Source organism: Venturia canescens, chromosome 2 (assembly GCF_019457755.1).
Source record: "Venturia canescens isolate UGA chromosome 2, ASM1945775v1, whole genome shotgun sequence".
Classification (NCBI taxonomy): domain Eukaryota; kingdom Metazoa; phylum Arthropoda; class Insecta; order Hymenoptera; family Ichneumonidae; genus Venturia; species Venturia canescens.
In genome coordinates, this window is record NC_057422.1 from 24,319,977 (window position 1) to 24,344,977 (window position 25,001).

At 34.1% G+C, this 25,001-nt stretch overlaps 1 protein-coding gene across 9 annotated transcripts; it reads right to left on the bottom strand.

The window, feature by feature from the left end:
- Positions 1–3,458: 3,458 nt before the first annotated feature.
- LOC122406532 (uncharacterized) lies at positions 3,459–22,898 on the bottom strand. 9 transcript variants are annotated; one of them, XR_006259996.1, is made up of 9 exons: positions 8,320–8,922; positions 8,084–8,192; positions 7,448–7,663; positions 6,878–7,162; positions 6,653–6,785; positions 5,355–5,487; positions 4,884–5,262; positions 3,979–4,439; positions 3,459–3,890 (listed from the first exon to the last, which is right to left on the bottom strand). XR_006259996.1 is itself a non-coding variant. In XM_043412035.1 (6 exons), the coding sequence occupies exons 2-6, from the start codon at positions 8,189–8,191 to the stop codon at positions 5,543–5,545; spliced, it is 756 nt and encodes a 251-aa protein (XP_043267970.1). In that variant the 5' UTR covers position 8,192; positions 8,320–8,922; the 3' UTR covers positions 5,355–5,542. The 9 variants fall into 9 exon arrangements, 2 of the variants coding, with proteins under 2 accessions (XP_043267970.1, XP_043267969.1); XR_006260001.1 differs by lacking the exons at positions 3,459–3,890; positions 3,979–4,439; positions 4,884–5,262 and adding an exon at positions 22,792–22,898 and having other exon boundaries at positions 5,355–6,785; positions 8,320–8,417; XR_006259999.1 differs by lacking the exons at positions 3,459–3,890; positions 3,979–4,439; positions 4,884–5,262 and adding an exon at positions 22,792–22,884 and having other exon boundaries at positions 5,355–6,785; positions 8,320–8,584.
- Between the last annotated feature and the right edge of the window lie 2,103 nt (positions 22,899–25,001).

A 25,001-nucleotide genomic window follows, 5' to 3' on the forward strand; every position in this document is an offset into this window, starting at 1 on the left:
CACCCACCACCCGGAATTCAGTCCACCCAGGAATCTTAAGGCAGAACGTACCCGAACTGCCCCCGCCCTCCTGGCATGAAAGGAAGGATTCCCCCAAGAATCTTGTGACCGAACGGAGCCGAACGGTCACCGCCCTCTTGGCAGGAAAAGGATGGGTAATCTGGCAGAAATCTTGGTCCAGAACGAAATCGAACTGTCCCCGCCCTTCTGGTCAGATCGGTGCCCCAGAGTGGAAATCTTGAACCCAAGCGGAGCCGAATGGGGCCTGCCCTTCCAAACTGAGTCGGTGGTGATCTACGTTTTGCAAAGCGGATTCTGAGTTGCGAAGTCAGAATCGGCTGGTGAATTGTGTAAGCGGATCTGAGTTGCTCAATCTGCAGATCAGCGTGCGTAAGCGAATCAAGCGTGATGAGGGCAAGACTGGCTGACGAGACTCGCTTTCGATGCCTTTTTATACTCGGCTGATACAACAACTCGAAATTATCATAATAAATTGGCGGGCTTCGTGATATTTCTGATTCGCTCGCTTATGCGTGTTAAAATTTCTAATTGGCCAATTTTATCTTCGGTGTGCTCTATCATTGGTTGCTTAATTGCGACCAATCGTAAATTTTTATTTTCATGAACTGCGCTTGTGCGACACTCACAATCGCCAATCGAGACTGAGTAATTTTCTCATGTGTCATTCGAGAAACTCGCCTATTGGCTGGATTTTTTGATTCGCTCTTGCGAGCCTGGTCGCAGCAGCGCGAAAACCTGTTTGAATTCAAATTAATCGCTTTGAAATGATTTGATCAATTTTTCTTGTGTTTTGAAGTGAATTTGCTCTGAAGTTGCCACTAATTGATTCGCACAAATATTTCTTCACATCTCCGTTTTTTGTTGTTACCGGAAAATGAATTTCTTAATGAAAATTACTGAAAATTGGTTTTTCTGATGATCTACGTGGCGCGGGTCGATAAGCGAGCCCGTACGCTGGCGCCTCTATTTGAGTGGTACGCGTATCGCTAATTGCCGTCGGTACGGCCGCATGCTCTATTATCTAGTTCGTCTCAATACCAAAAAATTTAAACAAACAAAATTTGGCCATTGTACTTGGCGTTTTACTCGACTTTCGAATTTGTGAGTATAAGATACAGGTAAATTAGATAATATTAGCTAGAAAAAAAACGCCAAGTACAACGGCCAAATTTTTTTTGTTTCAATTTTTTGGTATATAATTTTTTTCGGTCGGTAATTTTTTTGTAAGTTTTATGATCTTAATTTTTTTTAGTCGCAATTTTTTTTTGTAATGTTTTGTCTTTGTATTTTTTGTGGTTGTAATTTTTTGTGTCCTATTTTTCTTCTTTTGTAATTCTTTTGTTCTTTTTTTCTTCTTTTTTGTAAAGAAATATACCTAGACATCGTAATTCTTGGAGCCGTCAACCTAGACATTGAGAATCGTGGAGAAATATACTTAAACATCGAAAACCTGGGAGAAATCTATCTAGACATCGAAAACCATGGAACCATCGACCTGGACATCAAAAACTTCTGAGCCGTCGACCTAGAAATCGAAAACTATCAAGCCACCGACGAGAAATGGATTTTGTTTGTGCCCTTGGTGAAAAGGGGTTGAGATCGTTTCTCTACTGCGTATGCATTGACACATCATTCTAACCTCGTACGTTGACGCGCGTAATTATTTTTTTCCTGCAAATTTTGCTCATACAAAAAATAAAGAATGTACGAATATACATTTAGCGCATTCTTCACTTAAATTCACTCCAATGCTTATCATCAACGATAAGCACGAGTAAAAAAAAGTATCACACCTATTAAAAGAACATTAAAATAAAGATTCGGCCACAATACGTGATTCAGATTTCTTGGAAAAGCAAACATGTGGTATGTCACGTATCCTTTAATCCCCGAATGATTCGATAACATTTTGTGAAATTGACAGCTTAAATTTTTAATACAACGGGCAACTGTCACTTTCCAAATTTTTGAAGCATGAACAGATTCATGGAAATATATAGGTATACAATTTGTATATTATGGCACCAGAACAAAATATATAGTGTAACGTAACGCTCTTGCCGACCTGGCCTGAACGCCGCCACGCGTCGGTTCGAGCTACCTTAATTTTAAAAGGAGCAGGTATGAAAGAAACGTGAGAACGCGGAATTTTGATTTTGAAAAATTTAACAATTCCGATTTATTCAATTTTGATTGATTTCACAGGATAAATTCGTTTTTGATTTGTTGTCGTGAAATATTCGCGATCGCGCTCGCTGATTGGGAGAAATTTTGTTTCACTCGCCGTTTCGAATTTGAACAATTTTTAATTTACGCATTTTTCGCTTATAAAAAAGAAGAAAGTTTCGAAAATTCAAAAGTGTTTTGATTTTATACAATAAAAGAAATTATTATAGGTTTGACGCGATATAACCTCTAATTCGTACCGCGGCCTTTTTAATTATTTAAAATTTACAAGATTTACAAACTTTACAGAAATTTCGGGTTTGTTTGACTCGGACTCGATTTATTTCAACCTTGAATTTAAAAAGAGAATTTTACAGAATTTACAAATTTACAAGAAAAATCATCCCTGATTATAGCAAGCAAAAAGAAATAAAAATTGGTTAAGTTAAGGAACAAACCCCAGGCTCTGGGATTGAAACGTCACCGAATCGCTCCGAGATCCTGAGCATCTGCAAGGTTAAGTTATTTACCGTCCACGGGCTCTGGGATTGAAACGTCACCGAATCGCTCCGAGATCCCGTGCAACGGAAATTTGGAAAGTTTAGAGGTTAGGTGCGGACCCTGGACTCTGGGATTGAAACGTCGCCGAATCGCTCCGAGATTCCAGGCATCCAGGAAAAATTTAGGATAATAGGTTAGGTTGCTTGCCAAAATCAGAATGTTTGAGGTCAGCCTTTTTGTTCCGAGTCAGAATTTTGAGGAAGGACTGCCTGCCGAATGAGTCGCGCAGCGCTTCTTATACCCGTGTCCCCACCATAAAATTATCAAACGCCGAATTTTCGGTTTTCGGATCGGTTCTGCGCATCCATTTCTAACGCCTTCTCTGATTGGCCCGTTGCCATGATTCACGCTCGCCCGTTGGTCGAGCGGGCTAACATATGATGCGCGGACTACCGCTTTTTATGAATTTCAGCTTATTGCGATTTTCAACAACAAAAACTTCAATTTGATCCGTTATTATTTAATTTTCTTCATTTTTTAACATTGTTAGTTGTTTTAATATGATTCGAATAATTACAATTGCTAAAAGTCACGTACGCGTCCTATAGCCCATCAACGCTCCACCCGCGCATGCGTCATAAACACGCGTCTTGTTTTATTTGAATTGATACCAATTTTTTAAAAGAAATTATCTTTTTATTATTTTCCTTCAATCCGTTATAATTTTCCGCTTCATTTGAGTCTAGTTACAATATTTTATGAAATCGCGCTGAATTTTAATTAACAAAACAAAAAAATATAATAGTTCAAGTTTTTAATATGCGGCGCCGCTAGTGTCGCGCTCCGCCGCTTGTATCGGGCCTTTGTATTGCCCTCCAGTACGGCCGCCGCCGGCCAGCAGTGACGCGGCTCCCCGGTCGTTGTACGCGCTCGGTCAAAACATCGCGCCGCGTCGCGCGCGATGTTTTACGTCGCGCGCGATGTTTTACGCGATGTTTACAATGTTGTTCACAATATATATTGTGAACAACATTGTAAACGCTAGCTACCTCAAAAGCCAAAGGGACGTTCATCTTCTGATATCCTGCGGGATTTAGATGTGCAGGCGTCAATTTGTATGCCAATTTTAAATTGGGCTTTGAAAAGTTCTCGCATTGCAACAATGCTTCGAAGTGTTGTTTTTTAACAGTTCCGTCAGGCGTCTGTGAATCGAAAAATTTTTCCGATTAGTCCTATGAAACGATTAATTCAATGAATTGTTAAGCGATAATGTAGATTCAATCCTCCTACCTCGAATGAGGGATGATTAATACATCCAGTGCGAAAGCATTTGATCAAATGTGGAAAATCTGAAGTCATCCACATTCTTTTATTTTCATCACAGGGATGTGGACAACTCAGATTATTTTCGTGGATGCCGAAAATATTCCACATTCCCCGGTTCCACTGAGCTCCATCGGTTACCACACCATCGACGTAAAAACCCACGTTGCCGAGCAGAATCACGCACTCCAAAATTAACTTGTGCAACACCCTACTCGTTACTGAGTCTTTGCTCAGAAAGTAGCCAACGGCTTGTACCCATCAACCTCGAAACGGTTGAAACATAAAAACGAGCGCATGATCTGCTCTCCTGTCTTTGGCAGTTTCCGGAGTATACTGGCCTAGGTTAACGAAACCACCAAACTTCAAAGTCTTTCGATCGAAAGAAATTGCCTCGCTCAGCTTCATCTCATCGACAAGGAGGACGCCTAAACAAAAAAAATCTCACAGATTAGTACACATTATGAGTTTTTAAAACAATGTTCTTTGAAATTTTTTATTTATTTTTGCGGAATTTCTCTTGATTGCAACTCATAATTTTATATCAAATTTATTCCTGTTGACTCGTTTTTTTTTCAACTATTTCAGATATCAAGCATTCAACATCGGAATCGTCACTGGATGGTTTACAGGTAAGTCGTTTTCCTTCAATTTGACATTTTTTCAATCTATTTTTGTCCGTAATGTACATACTAATAACTTATTTTCATGCTAATATGCTACAATATAAATTACTGTAATGATGATCGTGTAGTAATTAATTTTTCAAAAATGTACAAGAATATTGTTTATGAGAGTTCTTGAAAACGTTATAAATTATTAGAAAAATAAATGCTTATGGAGAATAGTTTTGTATTCTTGGGATACGATACCTCTTTTAAAAGATTTTTCCATTCGTGATCCTTTTCTCCGAAGACCTTCAAAAACAGCTTCCTGGAAGCCGTAGGTCGAAGAGCTCATCTTCTGAATATATTGGCCTAATGTTTTGCGACAGGGAAGTGGTAAAATTTTTCGATCCCTAATATGTTCGTACAGCGCTGCATTTTTTATCCTCATCAACAAGCATTCGTAAATCCAGTTCATTATATATCTTCGTCCGTGGGAATTTTTTACATTGGAAGCTGCAAAACACGATTTAATTGCTTCTTGTTGCGCCTCCGGAAAACCAGAAATTTTTTCTTACAGTACGCGGCTGTCGATTGTCGCACACTCAATTTGTAACTGATTGATCGTCGCCTTCATCATCTCGATCTATAAGTAAATGAAAACCACACATTTCAAGTAGAATCGTGCACATAATACTATCTTATTACTCATGTGTAGGACATGAATGGTTGAATTGCCTTTAGCTGCAAACGTAGATTCTTGCGCCGTCCTAACTGCGCGGCGTATTTTGACTTTTCATACTTTGCTTGCAGTTCTTTTGCCTTGATTCTCTGCAATAACTTTTTGCGAAGCCGTCGACAACGAACACACCTTAAGCGCTTCACAGTAACCAAATAGTACGAGAGCCCACGACCAAAATCGTGTCTCATAGCAATACGGCTAAAACTATATAAAATCGTTAGATTATATGATTTAGAACCCGACTAGGTGGGTAGTAACGGTCAAAAGTGTAGCAACTGCGTGGGAGGCCATTTCTGCTATGTCAAAAAAAAATAGGCAGTCGGCGTTACAGCAATACGTCTGATTTACATAACATACATAGGTATTGTCATTTCATGACAAAAAAGTTCGTTTTCAGAAATTTTTCGCGTAGCGTATAGCCGGAGCGCATTTTTGAAAATGTCAAAAAAATTAGCCGACATGTTTTATAGCAACTCGGATTATTATTTTTTTAAAACTTTTCGTATGGCTGTCGGAATTACTGAAAAAATGTTTTCAGAAATTTTCGATGTCGCCTATACCCTAAAAACGAAAAAAACGTTTCGGAGTAACCTGGCAATCGCCTCGGCGCTTGATACGCTCCTATGGCGGGAACGGCTTTTTTTGGCAATTCCATCCAAGTTCCCTTTTGAACTAATTATTTAACTCTCTTCAGTTCGGTTCTACGGATTCGGGTAAATACGATAAAACGGAGTATCGAAAACTTTTCTGATAGAGAAGGACACTATATTTTTCTGAAATTCATTTTTTCTACATCTGCACAACTTATTTTATCATGTCAAACAGTTTTCAGAAATATTGCTATAAAACAAGTCGGTACATTTTTTTGACATTTTTAAAACGTTCTCGAAATGTAATGCGACAACATTTTCTTCTGAAAAATATTTTGTTAGCGTCAACTAACGCACATTTTCTTATAAACAAGATTTTCAGACGTATTGCTATGGGTTTTTTTTAGTCTCGTTTCTAATTTTTTTAAGTAATCCTCCGGGTTCGGGTGACACTATTAACTTCTGAAAAATATGTTTCCGGCATCTTAGAGCTATCATTCAACTACCTTCCAATAATCAGAACTATTGCTATAAAACATGTCGGCTAAATTTTTTGACATTTTTGAAAATTCGGTCAGATTAAACGCTACGCGGAAAATTTCTGATATGGGTATTTTTGAGTTCAGGACAATCGTGGCTATCGATTTAATGCGGTTTTGGTCGTATTGCTATAAGACCGAAATTTTGGTCGTGGGCTCTCGTACTAAAACCTTTCGTCTTCGATGTCCGTCCCTCTGCAAATAGGCTTGAATGAGCTACATTCATGTGTTGAAGAATGTCAGCTGTTCTACCAATGTTGTCCTCCAAATTGACTATTCTGTTTGTAATACTCCGAATCTGTGGAAATGAATGAATGTCGTTATGAGTAAAATTATTCTTTGTTAGAAACATTATATCTAACAAGTCGGTAAGTAATATGGTATGATTACTTGTATCGAGAGATCTTCATGCACAACCAGATGCAGTCGTATTGACATATCCGATCGATCCAAATAAGTAAATAATGCGTCCGAGCCTTGCTGACTCCAAGTCCAGTACTCGGGTAAAAAATTCGAACTCAGATCGCTTTTGAAATCATCAATGGAAAAAATTCGATTGCCATTTAGAGTAACATTTTCGGCCGGCTCTATAATTTCATCATCTACTATTTTCATACTGCAATCCTGGAGAGCGTGCTGCTCAAGTACAGTGTCTACCTCGAAAACGTTATTGTTCTGAAATTTTACGATAACAATGTAAAATATTGGAAACTTTAAATGTTTAGAGGAATTTTAAATATCTTAATAATTTTTTTTTCAATTAATAAAAAGCTACAAATAACAGCAAAGGAACTTTGAAGGTTTAACGAAAAGATTTTTTTCTACCCAGAGATCAAAATGTCGGCTAGTTTTTAAAAAAGTACATTTTTTGGGCACAACCATCAAATATCTATAGGTAAAAATTATAATTAAATGTTCAATTGATTTTATTCAAAAATATGAATAAACCAAATAGTTTACCTCGCTTTGTTCGACGGATCGATTTGGCAGTGTTGGTATAGCATCGTCTACCAATAGCCAGCGCTTGAAAGGTTTGCCCATAACACTACCATCAGGCAATTTGATTTTATAATTTTTTCGAATGTGTTCATCCGCAAAATGTAAATGACAAATGTGCTGGGTTTTGTTTAAATTTTGCTTCAGAGCATTTTCCCATGCTTTCAGCCGGTCATCACTCTGCATCCAGTAATTTCATACACGTTTATAAAACTGTCAAGCACATTTATCAAGCTTTTACGTAGTTATAATGATAAAAATCCAAACAGGTGGTATTGGCGGAGGGAGAAGGGCAAATGAAGCACACGAGGAGGAGTCTCGAGAAGTATTGTGATGAAAATGGAACGAAAGGGGGAAATGGAAATTGGAAAAGAGAAGAGGAAAAGGGAGAGAATAGCAAATAAGAAAAGAAAGATTAAAAAAAGCATAATGAAGTGAGTGATAAGGATGGAAGAGAGTACGTATAGAAAGTCATAGATTAAGAAGATTTAAATAAGGATATAAGCAGCAAAAGTTTAAGCAGTAAAATAATTACGAATAAGAAAAGGTTAATAAAAATTAAGATAGGCAACTGTGGAATATGAATTTTCATTTTCTCACCTTTGGTACAGCAAACAGAGAAATGGGCTGCAACCCTAGCTCAATTCGTCTCTTGCGATCTTGATATTTGCCGCTTTCGCACCCAGGCACACTACAAATTTTCAGCATGCTAGAAAAAAAAATTAAATTTTAAAGGATAGCAATGAGAAGTTTTATAATGAATATGTTTACTCCAATTAATTATGTTCGTGCTGTGATTGCAAATAATGTTAACGCCAAATTACTCCATAAATTACCTTGCTTGTAAAAATAAGTCGAACCACAACTCTAGTTACGCCAGACAATAATTCTCTACGAGATTCGTAAGAAAGTTATCACAAATCCAATTTTGTTTCTGTAAATACGACACAATAACACTTCTTTCATTAACTCTCGGTTTATATAACCTTTAATTGCACAGCAATTGCAGATCTCTGGAGATTTTCATTTTTTTGCGTACGCGCCGAGCGGTCACTTTCACGGTGTGGATAAATTCTATTACTATATGTAGGATTTTTACGCCTGGTGGCAAAAATGAGAACGTAATTAAGACAGGATTTTGAGGACGTCGTTACTACTTATTCTCCTATGCTGTGTCCACTCCTTCCCTCTAGTCTCCCTGCATTGCGCAATCATTGAACAGAAGTTTGAGCTATCTTAAATTTATGTGAGCATGTGGGCAGTTATCGTAATATATACGAAGATAGCACATTTGCGAGATTTCACTTCATGATGACGTTTCAGATTATAATTCCCAGAGTGCCGTTGCGTGCGGAGTGTAAAAAAATAATAATGGTTATTGTCAAGTGGAGGGAATCGATATTATTAATGACGTGACTAATTAGTGTTGAATAATAATATTAATGAGAAAAAAACGTTAGTTCCTTATAACCTCTCAAACGTTCTTTCCAAATAGAAATTTTATGTTGTGTAATTACAGAAAAAATATGTGCAGTTGTATGTAAATGAATTCAAATAAATTTTGAAAAAATTTGGTCAATTAAAAGTGTCTTATCCAATGTATTGTTGTCATATTTTCTTGTATTTAGTTTCGCTGTGTTCACCAGGCCCTTTTTCCCACCTCCTTAGCCTACAGTATATCATCATACCAATTTCTATTCATTCTCTAGACAATATGAGAAATATTCGTATTTCTATTTCTTCATATTGATTCCAACAACATAATTTGAAATATTTACAACAAAAAGGCTTCATGATTGCTTGTTTATACACCCGAGTTTTGAAAAATCTTTGGGTCATGTAAATGCATAGATATTCACTTGAGGTTTTGCATGATGAATTTGGAAATTTATTTCAATAAGTCATTCAGTGCTTAATTTTCATGATATCAAAATTTGTATCTTCGAAATGCAATGAACACCTCTAAAGTTCGACAAAGTGATGAAGCAACATGTAACATTGGGTATTTCCAGACACTATAAAAATACTTCAAAAAAGTAAAAAAAGAACGCCAAGTATTAAAAAACCGCCCCTCTAGTTTCGAATGATCTTTACTATATTTTCAGTAAATGAAAAATTTCCTTACCCATTATTTATTGCTAAAATGACATAGTAGGATGATCAAGATAAGAAAAAAAATATGAGACCATTTTAGCATAGCCAAGGATTTTGAATAAATTTCGATTTCTGCAAAGAATCATGTTACACCTCCAACTGTACTGGCTAAAGAGTTTTGTGACTTCAAGCGTTCCCAGAATGATTTTGCGATTAAGATATTGTTATTCTAATTTAATGCACAAATTCACTGTCAAAATTACACATAAACTTGGCGTGGATGGTTTTCAAATGGAAACTCGGGAAGACACGATTGATCCAATATACTATTCAAAATTAATGGTTTGATGAATCAAATAGATTCCTGAGATAGTGTATAGATGAAAGAGATTAATGAAGAAAATAAAATAATTAGCAAATATGAATGATTTAATGAATTATTACACAATAAATATCCAGGCGAATGGTTTAAATTATTGAATCAACAAACGAATAGAATGTGGAGAAAGTATGGTTTTAGGAATAAAAGAAATAGACAATCTGGTGAATGAATCAGAGAATGGGATACATAATACTTGTGATGAACCAGTATATGGATAGGTAGACAAGTAAAAAATTCATACGTGGCTGGATGAAGGATAACGAAATAAGAAACAAATGAATTAGTGGGCATTGAAATTCGCTCTAGATGCAGACAGATGGAGCATTAGCATTCCTTCGCCGAGCTTCCATTTGAAAACCATCCACGCCAAGTTTATGTGTAATTTTGACAGTGAATTTGTGCATTAAATTAGAATAACAATATCTTAATCGCAAAATCATTCTGGGAACGCTTGAAGTCACAAAACTCTTTAGCCAGTACAGTTGGAGGTGTAACATGATTCTTTGCAGAAATCGAAATTTATTCAAAATCCTTGGCTATGCTAAAATGATCTCATATTTTTTTTCTTATCTTGATCATCCTACTATGTCATTTTAGCAATAAATAATGGGTAAGGAAATTTTTCATTTACTGAAAATATAGTAAAGATCATTCGAAACTAGAGGGGCGGTTTTTTAATACTTGGCGTTCTTTTTTTACTTTTTTGAAGTATTTTTATAGTGATTTCGCTTTTTTTTTAGAAGAGTGACAATTAGTAAATATTTTGGAAAATTATACATTTTTTCTTATCTCCAAAAAATTTTTTACAAATGATTTGTTTAAAGTTGAGTAACTACCTTCAGATGGCGAAAGCAATCAACGTTACTAAATATTTATTTTTTCTATGTTGACGGACAAAAACTGTTTAGTCAATTTCAAATGATGTAAATCTTGTCTATATTAGAATGGTCTTATATTTTTTTCCCTATCATGAAACAAATAATAAGGAAGAAAATTTCAAATTAACAATGATAATATGTGAAGTTCATTTAAAACTAAGGTTGCGGTCTTTCAATATTTGTCGCGCTTTTTTTTACTTTTTTTCATGTGTTTTCACTACCGAGGAAAAATTTCCGAATAAAAGACCAAAAATGTTCCGCGCTCTTTTTTCTTCTACTAGGCCACTGGTTTAGATCTCGGATGCAAGAAGGAGCATTTTAAAGGGAAGAGCTTACTTTGGTTTACTTTGGTTTATTCGAAAAGTCATTACGACCCTTTTTACGGGTGCTACGTCATTTCGAAAGACGTTGATTTTTGGTTTGTTGGATTCCCCTTTCAATTGAACCGCGTTTTCACATGAAATTTTTTCTCCTCAATTCTACGAGCGAATCCTCAAAAGTTGAGGTTTTAGATTCAATTTTTTAATTGGAAACGATTTTTTCGCTCAATCATCGCGTTTTTAGCAAAAGAAAAATTTTGAAAATTCCCACGTATCGCGAGAAATATTAAATTTCACACGATATTTCAAACGTAAAAAGAGTCGCGTCAGCGATTGTTTATTCACTAAATTTTTTTTAACATTTTCCGCCATGCAATTTTCAGTGAAACTTCAAGTACCTCGATTGTCGTAACTCTGAAACAATGAGGTTTTTTAATGAAATTTGAAGGAAAAGTTTTACCTTTTATTCAGTTTCAGCTCATGGGAATGATATCAGATTTTCTTAATTTTTTACTTCAAACAGTTATGGATTGATCTAGGTTTTTCGAGAATCATGAAGTCGTATTAGAATATTCAACGTAGAAAAAGTGTCATTTTTGCTTTTGAATTTTTTATTGATCGATTTCTTTATAATAAGACATGGCACGAAACACTGAAATGCATTCTTGAGAAACTCATAGAAAAAATACTGTGAATTGTGTAAAAAGTACTCATAAAATGTTTGTCTCATATCAAAGAAACTACCTTTGGTGTACAGCACTTTTTTTCACAATTCACGAAATTCACAAGTTTTTAAAAAACGAGCATTGGCATCTCATACCACGTATTCGCTCTGTGTACGTGGGCGAAGCCAAAAATCTAATACTACTGCACTAATAGTATTAGTGTATTCATGCATACTGCCAGCACCACCGTAAATGGAACTCCGGCGTTTTTGGGGGAACACGTATACACGACACACGCTCACTTTCAAAGTAGTGCGAGCGCACTACTTTACGCGCACGGAGCGAATAACCTGTTGACTGGTATATACAAAAAAAGTTGGGTCAGTTCTGGTAATAATGTATAATATGCGTACATATTGAAATCTTGTTTTAAATTTTCAACCGATTGGGATGAAAAAGGGTTTACAAGGATTTTTTGTGTTGCCGAATCGACTTCTGGGCTTAATTTTCACCTTGAAAGAGGTGAAAATCGAGCGTTAAGGCTAACATTGTTAGATTTTTCAATGGAAAGTTATTATGCGATATTACCCGAAAATTCCAAGTTCCACACTAGACTCTTTTGTCGAAATAGAACTAAATTCACTATCCCCGAAGAAATTAAAAATAAGGGTTGGGGTGAAATTTTCAGATTTTTCAATGGGAAGTTTTTATGCTATATTACATAAACAGTATTCGTTTTTGAGGATACCAGATTCTTTTATCGAAATAAAATAAAATTCACCACCCGCGAAAGGATGAAAAAAAAGAGTTGGGGGTGAAATTTTCAGATATTTCAATGTGAAAGTTTTTTACATTACATGAAAATTGCAAGTTTTTTAGGACACGAAACTGTTTTATTGAAATGAAAAAAAAATCACTATTTCCTAAGGGGTGAAAAATAAGGTTTGAGGGTGAAATTTCCAGATATTTCCACGAGAAATTTTATGCTTTTCCACATAGAAACTGTATGTTTTTTTGTAGAGCATGAAAGTCCTTTATCGAAATAAACCAAAACTCCCGATCTGCCAAAGGGTGAAAAATGAGGGTTGGGGGTGCATTTCAATAGAAGAGTCTAGTGTTCTAAAAAACTCAGAATTTTCATGTAATATAGCACAAAAACTCCCTATTAAGAAATCTAAAAATTTCATCCCCAAACCTTATTTTTCACCCTTTCGCAGGTAACGAATTTTATTTTACTTCGATGAAAGAATCTGGTACCCTCAAAAACGAACACTTTTTATGTAATATAACGCAAAAATTTCCCATTGAAAAATCTGAAAATTTTACCTCTAACCCTCATTTTTCACCCCCTCGGGGATAGTGAATTTTATTCATTTTCATGCTAAAAAATTTGGATTTTCCATGTAATATAACATAAAAACATGCCGCTAGCAAAACAGAAATATTCACTTTCAACCCTTATTTTCATCCTTTTCGAAGGTAGTTACATGAAAATTAAGATTGGGAATGAAATCAGCAACCTCGAAAATCCCAAGAAACAAATTTTCATGTATTTCGGTAATTTATTGACTCGTGCCAGTTTTGGCACGAAAACCAGAAAAAAAAGCTTACTAGTCAACCGGTTAATAATAAAAAATCAAATGTAAAAATGAAATTTTTTCCACTCTGTATATTCTAATACGGCTCCATAGTTCTCGAAAATTCCAGATCAATTTATTAACGTACCATGTAGAAATTTTTGGTTGACAAAAATTAGCAAAAAAATCTGATAAAATTTGAATGTGTTGGAATTGAAGAAGTAAAATTTTTTCTCTCCGAATTTTCCAAAAAACCCCGTTGTTTTACTACAGTTACCACAATCAATGTACTCGAGGTTCCGCTGAAAAATAAAAAAAATAAAAATATATCGAAAATTGAGGAGACAAATTGTTTTATCTGAACTTGCGGCCCAGTTGAAAAAGAAATTAAACGAACGAAAATATCAATGTTTGTTGAAACGATGTAGTACCCGTAATGAAAGTCGTAGAGACTTTTCGAATACACCAAAGTAAAGCTAAATGTCTTCTCTTCAAAATGCGCCTTGTTGCATCCAAATATCTAAACCAGCGGTGCAGTAGCATTAAAAAGAACGTGAGAACATTTTTGGATATGCGTATAGATCTCTCGCCACGCTACGACGAGTGGGAGAGAGTCTTCGCGCGCTGTCTCTCGCGCTCGATCGGGCGCGAGTAGAGGGGATATCGCGTTCAGTGGACTGGGCGAAACGAAACGGGACAAAAGTAACGTTTCGTGCAAAGGACGTATGTCCAAAGGTAAACAAACGCTACTTAAGTCTTTCTGACTCCAAGCGACTAGAGCGTACCGAAACATTCGATTTTAATTGCTTAAATCATCATATCTCGGGATTGAGTAAACGGATTTACTTGCAATAAGGATCAATTGAAAGAGAAAAATCGAAAAAAAATTATCACTAATTTTCAGATTTTTAACTACAATGGTTTATCCGTAAGAACGGTTTGAAAAACGTTATGACGTCATAAATCGACATATTCGCGTATATAAGAGTGCGGCAGGGCTCGCGCTGACTTTTCTTTTACACTTTCGTTTTTTTTTTAATACTTGGCGTCGAGCCGCTACCGCGTCTCTTGATCATGTTTGCGATTGGCATTATGGGTTGAAAATTCATGTCTGTAAGTCTACACCTGATCATTTTTGGATGTGATCAAATATTTTGTCTGCGGATAACCATGGAGACATACAAAATTACAGCATTTTGCTTGCTTCAACATGCATCGTATCCATCACTTTTTTCTTGAATGTGACAGAATAATTTTCAAAAATGTGGTTCAGGTAATTTTTAAGTGTTTTTCCCCATAGCACCGAAGTCTGTATGACTGTTCTGTAGCGAGTACCAATGAACTTTAATATTTATGTGAAGTGGCAGGTATGCCAATCTTTTCACTTTTTGGTTCTGACTAATATATGAACGAAGATATTCATTACTAAAGTCTTCAGAGTTACTTATTTCTGAATAGGTCTGAAATTGCTGCCTTCGAAAACCAATGCACAGATACATGAAACAATTTTGATTTCTGTTCACTTTCCAGTGCGCTGTATTTTTTCTTTTTAGTTTTAGCATAATTAATTTCATGAATCTGTGGTACTTTTTTCTGTCTGTCATAACGTAGATGAAGAATTCGCAGCAGTTACAGGAAAACTGAAAATTCTGTGTTGCGGCTCCCACGGGGGGTGACCCCATTAAGCCAAATCAGTTTTTGTGAAAATAAAAATCGTTTTATTGAACATGCAAGTTGGTTAGGTATATTCATACACACTAGAGTGGTCGTTATTTGAGATCAAAATTTTACCGTTTCCGCCCCCTAAATCAGTTCAAAATACATAAAAAATAATGCTGTCATTTTTTCATATTTTTAAAACAATGCATAACCCTCGACTACGAGGGTTGATGTTTTTCGTTTATAATACATGGAATTTTTCTGCGTTTGTGGTCACGATTTTACTGTGGGCCTGAATCCGTTTGGAAAATCTTGAAATTTTCAGAAATTATTTCACAAGCATGTTGCTACACGGAAAAAATTTCCAATACTCCTACCCTCAAGCATATAGCCCTATAGCATCACCATACTAACCCATTAAAGAGCAAAATGATAATTTTGGACACACAATTTCAAGTAAGCAGTTTTAACTGAGGAAGAAATGAAAAATTCTCCAAAATCTGATATAGGGGGTTTTTGAGGGTGCTCTTTCAGAATCTGGCATTCATTTTGTAAAATTAGATCAAAATTTTCAGTATTTGCATTTTGAATTGGAAAGTCAACCATTTTTGACGTTTTTTTTCCTTTAAATCGATTTCCGTTACTGTTGCTGTACTCAAATAATCATACTATCGCCAGCAAAAGTGTTCTCAATGACTAAACTTTCCAGAACACCGGTGATGAACACTTTTTTCTCACTTGATTTTTGCAAAATAATGGCGGTCTTTGCAAAACAGCATGATAAAAATTTGCATGATTTTTTTTCTCGAAAGTCTCAACATAACAAAGAAATGTTTCAGAACAAAAAGTATAGAGAATCATCTAAAGAATACGTGTGATTCTTTTCAAAATTTTTGTAGCTATTTTTGTATTTTTCCATTTCGATGTTTTGTAAAATTTTAAAAGCTCTGAAAAGATTCACACGCATTCTTAGGATGATTCTCAAACAATTTTTGCTATATAACATTTTTTTTTAAGTTGAAACTATTTGAGAACAAAATTATGAACCTATTTATTATGCGATGGAAAATAATTTTTTTTTCAAAAAGTTTTAACTTTACAAAAAAATTTGATATAACAAAAATTATCGAGGATCATTCAAAAAATACGTGTGGCTCTTTTCAGAATTTTAAAAATTTTTCCAAAAATTGTCAAAATTGAAAAATACGAAAATAGCTAGAAAATTTTTGATAAAAATCCGACGTATTCTTTAGATGATGCTCAATACTTTTCGTTCTGTAACATTTCTTTGTTACGTTGACACTTTCGGGAAAAAAAATCACGCAAATATTCATCATGCTGTTTTGAAAAAATCGCCATCTTGGAAAAACTGAGTGAGGAAAGAGTATTTATACATACTTTTATAATACTGGTTACAACCAGTGTTCTGGAAAGGTCAGACAATGAGAACACTTTTGCTGGCGATGATATGGTTATTTGAGTGCAGCAACAGTAACGAAAATCGATTTGAAGGGGAAAAAACGTCAAAAATGGTTGACTTTCCAATTCAAAATGCAAATACTGAAAATTTTGATTTAATTTTACAAAATGAATGCCAGATTCTCAAAGAGCACCCTCAAAAACCCCCTATATAAGATTTTGGAGAATTTTTCTTTTCTTCCTCAGTTAAAACTGCTTACTTGAAATTGTGTGTCCAAAATTATCATTTTGCGCTTTAATGGGTTAGTATGGTGATACGATACAACATTTTGAGGGTAGGAGTATTGGAAATTTTTTCCGTGTAGCAACATGCTTGTGAAATAATTTCTGAAAATTTCAAGATTTTCCAAACGGATTCAGGCCCATAGTAAAATCGTGACCACAGACGCAGAAAAATTCCGTGTATTATAAACGAAAAACTTCAACCCCCGTGATCGAGGGTTATGCATTGATTGAAAAATCTGAAAAAATGACAGCATTACTTTTTATGTATTACGAACCGGTTTAGTGGGCGGAAAGGTCAAAATAAATTTTGACCCCAAATATAACGACCACCCTATTATACACACTAGGGTGTGCGGAAAAAAAACGATATTTTTTTTTACTTTGCATCCAGCCGAAAAAGGTGATTCAAGGTGAAAAAAAAGAATCCCAGAAGGAGAGCTCACCAAAAAATTTTTTCGAATGGCGCTTTGCGTTTGAAAATTTTCCATAAGAATAACCCAGGAAATGATTGAGACCTCCGATCATTGTATCATAACTCTTCAGGAAAAAATCGCACAAAACCGACAATGATATGTTTTTATAGCAAATCGATTCCCCTACAAAAAAAGTCCTTATGAACATTCAGCTTGGAGCAACCATTCCCTTCGAAGTTGGATCGATAGAAAAAAAATTTTCATAAAACTGTCGAAATCAAATTTTTCGTTTCACAAACAAACTTCTATGAACTTGTTCGTAGAAAATTACTTGCTCTTTTAGAAAATCATTATTATTATTCGAATTTTATAATTTGAATAAAATTACACATTTTTTATGATTTTCATTAAATTATTGTAAACATGTTTCGTGCTTGGTTTCCATAGGATAACAATGATTACCACTAAAAAACTCTTAAATATAAACTTTCCATCTCGTTTTCATTACAATTGGGTATGAAACGAAATAATAAAAGAAACGACGTTTATCAATAATCGGGTTTCAAAAGTTTTTACTTTTTGACATGATTTTTTTTCACCCGGTATCATACATAAAATTACAAATGAGGTATATATAAAATTACAAATTAACCCTTTTGCTTACACGAGGTAAGATTAAATAATACCCATTGCTATTTTTAAGTGTGCGTTTATTGCAATTGGAGTATTTTTAACGATAAGCTTGCATTATTTTCAATAAATATTGTAACTGCTCTTTGTTTTTGGTCAATGAACCGTTGTAGGCTTCTATCAAAGCGATGCCATTAGCCATGTGATTGACAATTTTCAAATTAAAAAAAAAATCTAAGCAGCTTAAATAACTGGCATTTTCAGGCCATAAGTCCATATTTACCCTCAGCCATGGGGTAAATTAATTTGGTTGAAAAGGAATAAGGATTCTTGTGTGACGCAATAGCTTATATCCTTTGAAAGCAATGTTTTGTAATCACTTTTTTGAATGATTACTCGCTCTGAAGGAATTTAAGATTTTGCTCGAGATTGCAACATTTTAGCCTTCACACTAACTGGCACAGCATTGTCGAAAAGAGCACTGTTCGAATAATAATAACGATTTTCTAAAAGAGCAAGTAATTTTCTACGAAAAAGTTCCTAGAAGTTTGTTTGTGAAACGAAAAATTTGATTTCGACAGTTTTATGAAAATTTTTTTTCTATCGATCCAACTTCGAAGGGTGATAGCACGAGAATGGTTGCTCCAAGTTCATAAGGACTTTTTTTGTGGGGGAATCGATTTTCTATAAAAATATATAATTATCGTTTTTGTACGATTTTTTTGTGAAGAGTTATGATGCAATGATCGGAGGTCTCAATAATTTCCTGGGTTATTCTTATGGAAAATCTTCAAACGCGAAGCGCCATTCGAAAAAATTTTTTGGTGAGCTCTCCTTCTGAGATTCTTTTTTTTCACCTTGAATCACCTTTTTCGGCTGGATGCAAAGTAAAAAAAAACATATCGTTTTTTTTCCGCACACCCTAATACACACATACAGTACATACACACATGCGGATATATTTTATTTCGAATTTAAATTTTATTTTGTTGGAATTGAAGTGAAAATTCTCCGTTATGATCAATTTAATCTTTTTAATGGAAAAAAAATCCACCAATGCAAAACGAAAAAAATATTGATTGCCTCAGTTTGGATTTGCCAATAGAAATTTTATAATCAAGCACTTTCGAATAATCTGTCATGCGTTTACAGATTATGCATTTATTCTGCCTTTCTATACTTTTGTAGTCCCTTGCTCTCCTTCTTCATTCCTGTTTTGGGTTATTTTATTATATTCTCCAATAATAAACATCGACAAGTCTGAAGATATAATCGGAGAGAGAGAGCTGATGAGAAAGAGCGGAGGCACGGATTTTTTTTCTAATGTTTCGGAATCCTGACTGATCTCTAGTCCCTGTATCTAGATATATATAGAAAAAATCTCTAAACTTTCTAAATATTTTATACCATCAATCCGAATGTCGTTAACAATTTTCGATTTGTCTCCATTACATATAACATTGTTGGATTCCTTGGGCTTTATTTCTCTTTTTTCTTCTTAACTTTTTTCTCACCACTTTTACCAAAACATTGTCCTGCATTTATATATTTTCTACAGAACCGGAAAAATTGGAACAGAGTCGGTGAACTATCAGATTCACGATCTTTATAACCTCATCATCTATGAGCATAAACAACACACCATACGTTATACGTCATGAAAATATATAGGTATATATTTGTATTATAGCACCAGAAAAACAATATATAGGTATATAAAATGTATTATGGCACCAGATTTGTCACTAAATAAAATAAATAAACATCAAAAATGTGTGCGAAAATCTGAGACCATTTTTTGATGCATTTAAACAATAAATAATTAATATCTCTTCAACACGTTAAGCTATAGAGTTCGAAGAGGTCGCAATTGAAAGAAAAAAAAATATGTCAACTTATAATCTTCTCCGGAATGCTATAATTAATTAATTATTGAAGAAACAAATTTTGAAAATTTTCGAAAACAATTGGAAACGCTATCGCTTCGTTAAAGAGTCTCTGCTAGCAACTCGTCAAATATATAAATGTACTTGTCTCAGAGTCGCTGTCGCGACTTTAGATTTTTTGTCAATTGATTTAGCTTTTGAAATAAGATAAAAAGAATGAGGCATCGGTTGTTCTGTTGAAATTATTTACACTTGGTTTTATAATTTTTTTCATGGAATTATTTTTGACACTTTTCGTGATATAATCAGGAAACAAGAGACCATCAATGTACTTGGCCTAACCTTTTTTCCCTAGGGGAACTTTTGGGATTTTATATCACGTCTTTTTTCTCAAAAGTTCAGCAACATTGTTTTTCGGGTTAAATTAAGCTGAGCTAACTACAATCACGCTAAGTTCAAAGAATAAAAATGAAAATTCTATACTCTGCGATCAGAAAATTGAAAATTCGATTAAAGCAATCTTTTAAAAAATATTCACATACGAGACAAAAGTGCTCGTCACATCTATATATTCTTGTACTTCCTTACTCATTTGTTTTGCAAAATCAAGAAAATGAATTGACTGTTAGTAGGCAAGAATTTCAATATTTTCAGTATAATCGTAATATGTAAAAAATTCTCTTTTAAATCTCATGTAACTTACAATTAATGAGCTCAAGAATAAAAATTAATAGAGTGTGGAATACGAAATTGAAATATTGGTTCATCTATCGAGGAATACTCTGCCATATATGCTGAAATAAATAAAATTTTTGTAAATAATGTTTTTATGATTTTTTTAAACCAATAAATCCGAACGCCGTATAATAACAATTAATTATAGTCAACAATTTAAACCATGGGCGTTTGTTTTATATGTCCAATATTTGAAATTCGATTTAAAAGTCTCATTAACGTTGAAAGTACCGCATAATCGGTATATTATTATTATTATTATTATTATTAGTGGATAATATTATTCTCTAATGCTGTAGGATTGTAGTGGATTCAAATATTTTCCAGAGAGAGAATTGTTTCGGTTCTATATCAAATTGTTTTTCTGTGACAGTTTTAAACGATATAAAAAGTTTTTCAATAAGGTGTTTTAAAGTTTTTCAATGTTTTATTGTGATGTTTAAAAATAATTTCTCCAATCATTTTAGTCAAGTTCTGCCCATTTCATAATAATTTTTATATTATTCAAATGTTCGTAGTGATTTCCGTAATTTTTCAACGATTTTGAATGTTTCCACCATTTTGTGAGATTTAAATCATTTTCCGTAATGTTTACGAATTTTTTTCATTTTCGTGAAGTTTTTTCGCCTTATTTATAAATATTGCTTTTTAATTTTTTTGATGAAATAATTTTAAATAAAAAAGATATGAAGGATTTTTAATGAAACAAATGTATTCGTTGATTTTCCCCAAAATTTGACGGAAAGAGAGAGAGAGAGAGAGAGAGAGAGCGAAAAAACATATAATGCCCACCAAATCCACCAGAATTGGCCTTTTTAAGAAAAATAAATTGCATTCCGAAGCTAGAAGTTTTTATTTCATTTAAAAAAATGTTTTCAATAACTTTTTGAAGCATTCTTTTTTATTCATATTACCATACCCAAAGATAGAAAGTTGATACATACATATCGATGCATAAAATTTTCAGTCTGCATGTAGACACCAAGGTTCAACCGCAGAAAGAAAAAGTATAAAACGTGTCACGAGCAATAGAGTTGCTTATTTTTCTATACATAAGCATTGCATTCTGAAACCATGAATTCTTATGTTATTCATAAATCAGCCATCGATGACTTTTTGTAGCATTTTGAATTATTTTTATTACCTATTTTTTTCTATCCACATTCCATAATCAAACATAATCAAATAATAGGAAGTGATTATACTTGGTGCACATGTCAATACACAGAATTTTCATAGTTTGCAAGTATCTGCTGTGGTTTATTCATCTACATTTTCTTACCACAAATTCATTAAATAAATTAATCATGCCAAAACTAAAAGTAAAAAGACAGCGTACTGAAAAGCGAACAGAACTTCAAATTGTTTGATGTATATGTGCATTGGCTTTCAACGATAACAATTTCAGCCCTATTCGCTGAAGTAGTAAGCGGCTGAAGACTTTAGTAATGAAATTCTTTGTTTATATACTACAGTTGAAACCAAAAATTGAAATGATTTGCACCCCGGCCACTTTACAGAAATATCAAAGTTTACAGGTACTCGCTGCATACCAGTAATACAAACTTTGATACTATGAGGAAAAACATTTCAGAATTTCCTGAGTCACATTTTTGAAAGTTATTATGACACATTTAAGAAAAAAAGTGAAAGACATGGTGCATTGATGCAGCAAGCAAAATGGAGTAATTTTGCATGTCTCTATGGTTATACGTAGATAAAATATTTGATCGCATCCAAAAATGATCAAGTGTAGACTTGCAAACATGAATTTGTCAACCCATAATGCCAATCGCAAACATGATGTGGAAATACTCAATATATACATGTCGCTTCATCATGTTGTCAAACTTGAGGTATCCATTGCATTTCCAAGATACAAATTTTGATATTACGAGGAACGAAGCACCCAATGGCTTATTGAAATAAACTTCAAAATTCATCATGTAACAACTCAAGTAAATATTTATGGATTTACTTGGCATAAGGATTTTTTTCAAACTCGGGTGTATAAAAAAGCGATCAGATCAAACAAGAGTTATTCTCATAAATCTTCAAACTATGTTGATGAACTCAATGAGAGAAAATAGAAATACACAACAAACATATAGTCCAGAGAATGAACAAAAATTGGTATGGATACACTGTAAGGTAAATAGGTGGAAAAAAGGGACTGCAGGGCACGGCCAAACTAAATGTAAGAGAATATATGACAAAAATACATTGGATTAGATGACATTTTTATTTGATAAAAGTTTTAAAAAATTTATTGGAATTCATTTACATTCAACCAATTATTCATTCAAATAAATCTATGTTTAAAAACAATTGACGATAGGAAAGGATGACATAATTAACCGATCACCATAAATTTATCCAGCACACGTTACACACATCCCGAACTTCGCATTGTCAAAACAACATAACCCTTTTTCATAATATCTCGGTTATCTATATAGCGACGAGGTGGAGGTACTGGCATGTGACGTCAGTCCACGACACCGCCGCGAAGTTAGCCCCAGGGACATGAGGCATTTGATGGTATTATATACAGACGTCAAACTTCTAATCGCCGTTTTCTCCGACGCGGTTCAAACTCAGTTCAATTTTTTTCATATGGCGACGGCTGAGCAGAACAACATCCTATCCCAAAATTTGCCTCAACATGATCTTATCCTAAAATTTCGTTGAATAACATCACATCTGTGATTTTTTTGCGAAAACATCGTATCTCGAAATTTATCCCAAAAACATCGTAATTCGTATTTTGATTCAGAACCATTGTATTTCACATTTTTTTTCAACAACATCGTATCTCAACTTGAAATTTTACGTGCACAATTTCCAAACGCTACACCCCTGAAGTATGGGAGGTTCTTGGCTTTGATGTTAACATTCTCGCGCATTTTAAATCTAAATAATTTACATATGAATTTATTTTGCTCAATTACTCTATGACTGTTATTATTGCTCATTACAGCACTCATTAATAGACAGGAACGTTGTAAAGTACCGATAAATTTTTTTTTTTTTAATTTTAACACTCTGCCGTCATTTAATTATAACTGTTTGACTATGGTGCATATATGTCACATTATATTTACTCCTGGTATTATCAGTCTTTTCGATTACCGAGAGATACTGACGACGAAAATTTGCCCTTTTGAGATTTAGTGCGTTTTCTTTCGATAAATAAATAAATAAATGCCCCTTTCGTTAACAGAATCAATACTTACCATAAGATTATTTTGTAAATTTCTGATCATCTGTAATATTTTTCCTCGTTTTATATATGATGTTCAGTAATAATCACACAAAACTAAAAAATGCACCAAATTTCGAATCGATTAAAAAAAAAGTAGCAATACATAAAAGTATGCGAATTTTTAATGCCTTAAAATTGTAGGCCGATAATTCAAAATGAAATGAAATTTCGCTGAACTCCAACTATAGAAAGTTGTACATTCATCATATATTTTTCCTGTGGCAGAAGATTTTTTTTCGACATGTTGAGTCTAGAATATCCAGGAAAACAACATATTATGAAAATACGAAAATGAAATCATAAAATTAAGATTGTATTGAAAAAAGTGTGATGAACTCAGATAATAGACAAGTATAGAAAGGTTATGAATGTTGGATTATCACAGTGCCGAATTTAAAAAAAAATTCAGCGTGCGCTCTGCTGTACTCGTATACACTCAAATTTGACAGTTTTCGAACCTTTTGATTGATTAAATCTATAGATATTTGTGTATAAACTGATAATAATAAATATTTCAATCACGATCTTCCGTCGCCTTCTAAAGTTAGATCGGAAAATATTGGATAATAAATGAAAGTAGATGCTTCATAGCAACGAGAAAAATTTATTTCCCATCACACAGTGGAGATAGTTATATTTTTCCAATTTAATTATTTAGAAACAGTATCACGAAAGTGCATGTTACGATTATGGAAGCTGACTGTGAGTAAAATTGAATATTAGTTATTTCAATAAACCGGTTCATCATTTATTTTCTCTTATTCATTGTTTTTACGAATGGCTGCAATTTTTTTCTCAAGATTTCGAACACTGGAAAAATAATTGGCAAATATCATTAGTTCAACCCAATCAAGTAAAAGTCGGAAATTTTGATGGTGGAAATTTGTTCGAATATACTCCAGGTACTCTAGACAGCATTACCAGTCAAATCGAGCTGCGATTTAAAATCGACATGAACAAAATCTTAAAAAGAATAATTTTCATAGATATTCTGGAACTATCGTCAAAAGAAGGCAATAATTTGGGTGTACCACGGTATTCGTCAACTACCGTTCCGACTTTGATTCATAGCGAAGAGAGCTCTTTCTGCTCACCTCGTCATTTTGAGGGGCTTCATTCTCCAGAGCCTCTTGAACCGGAGTTACTGGAAACGCGAACAAAATCGTTGCCTAATACTCCACAAAGCGGAACTAATGATAACGTTATCGTGAACGACATAGGTAACCCCACCTCACCTAAAATTCCTTAAAAATCGCGAAAGCGTACGAACAACCCGTCAAAATGAAAGAGTGCTGTGCCAAAAAAAGCTA

What these genes read in the sequence shown, in the direction of transcription:
- LOC122406532 (XM_043412034.1), bottom strand. Translation starts at nt 8,191, where the DNA reads ATGCTGAAAATTTGTAGTGTGCCTGGGTGCGAAAGCGGCAAATATCAA. An exon ending in CTCTGTTTGCTGTACCAAAG is followed by an intron (nt 7,664 to 8,083) that starts GTGAGAAAATGA and finishes TACTGGATGCAG; the next exon opens with AGTGATGACCGGCTGAAAGC. An exon ending in GATCCGTCGAACAAAGCGAG is followed by an intron (nt 7,163 to 7,447) that starts GTAAACTATTTG and finishes GTAAAATTTCAG; the next exon opens with AACAATAACGTTTTCGAGGT.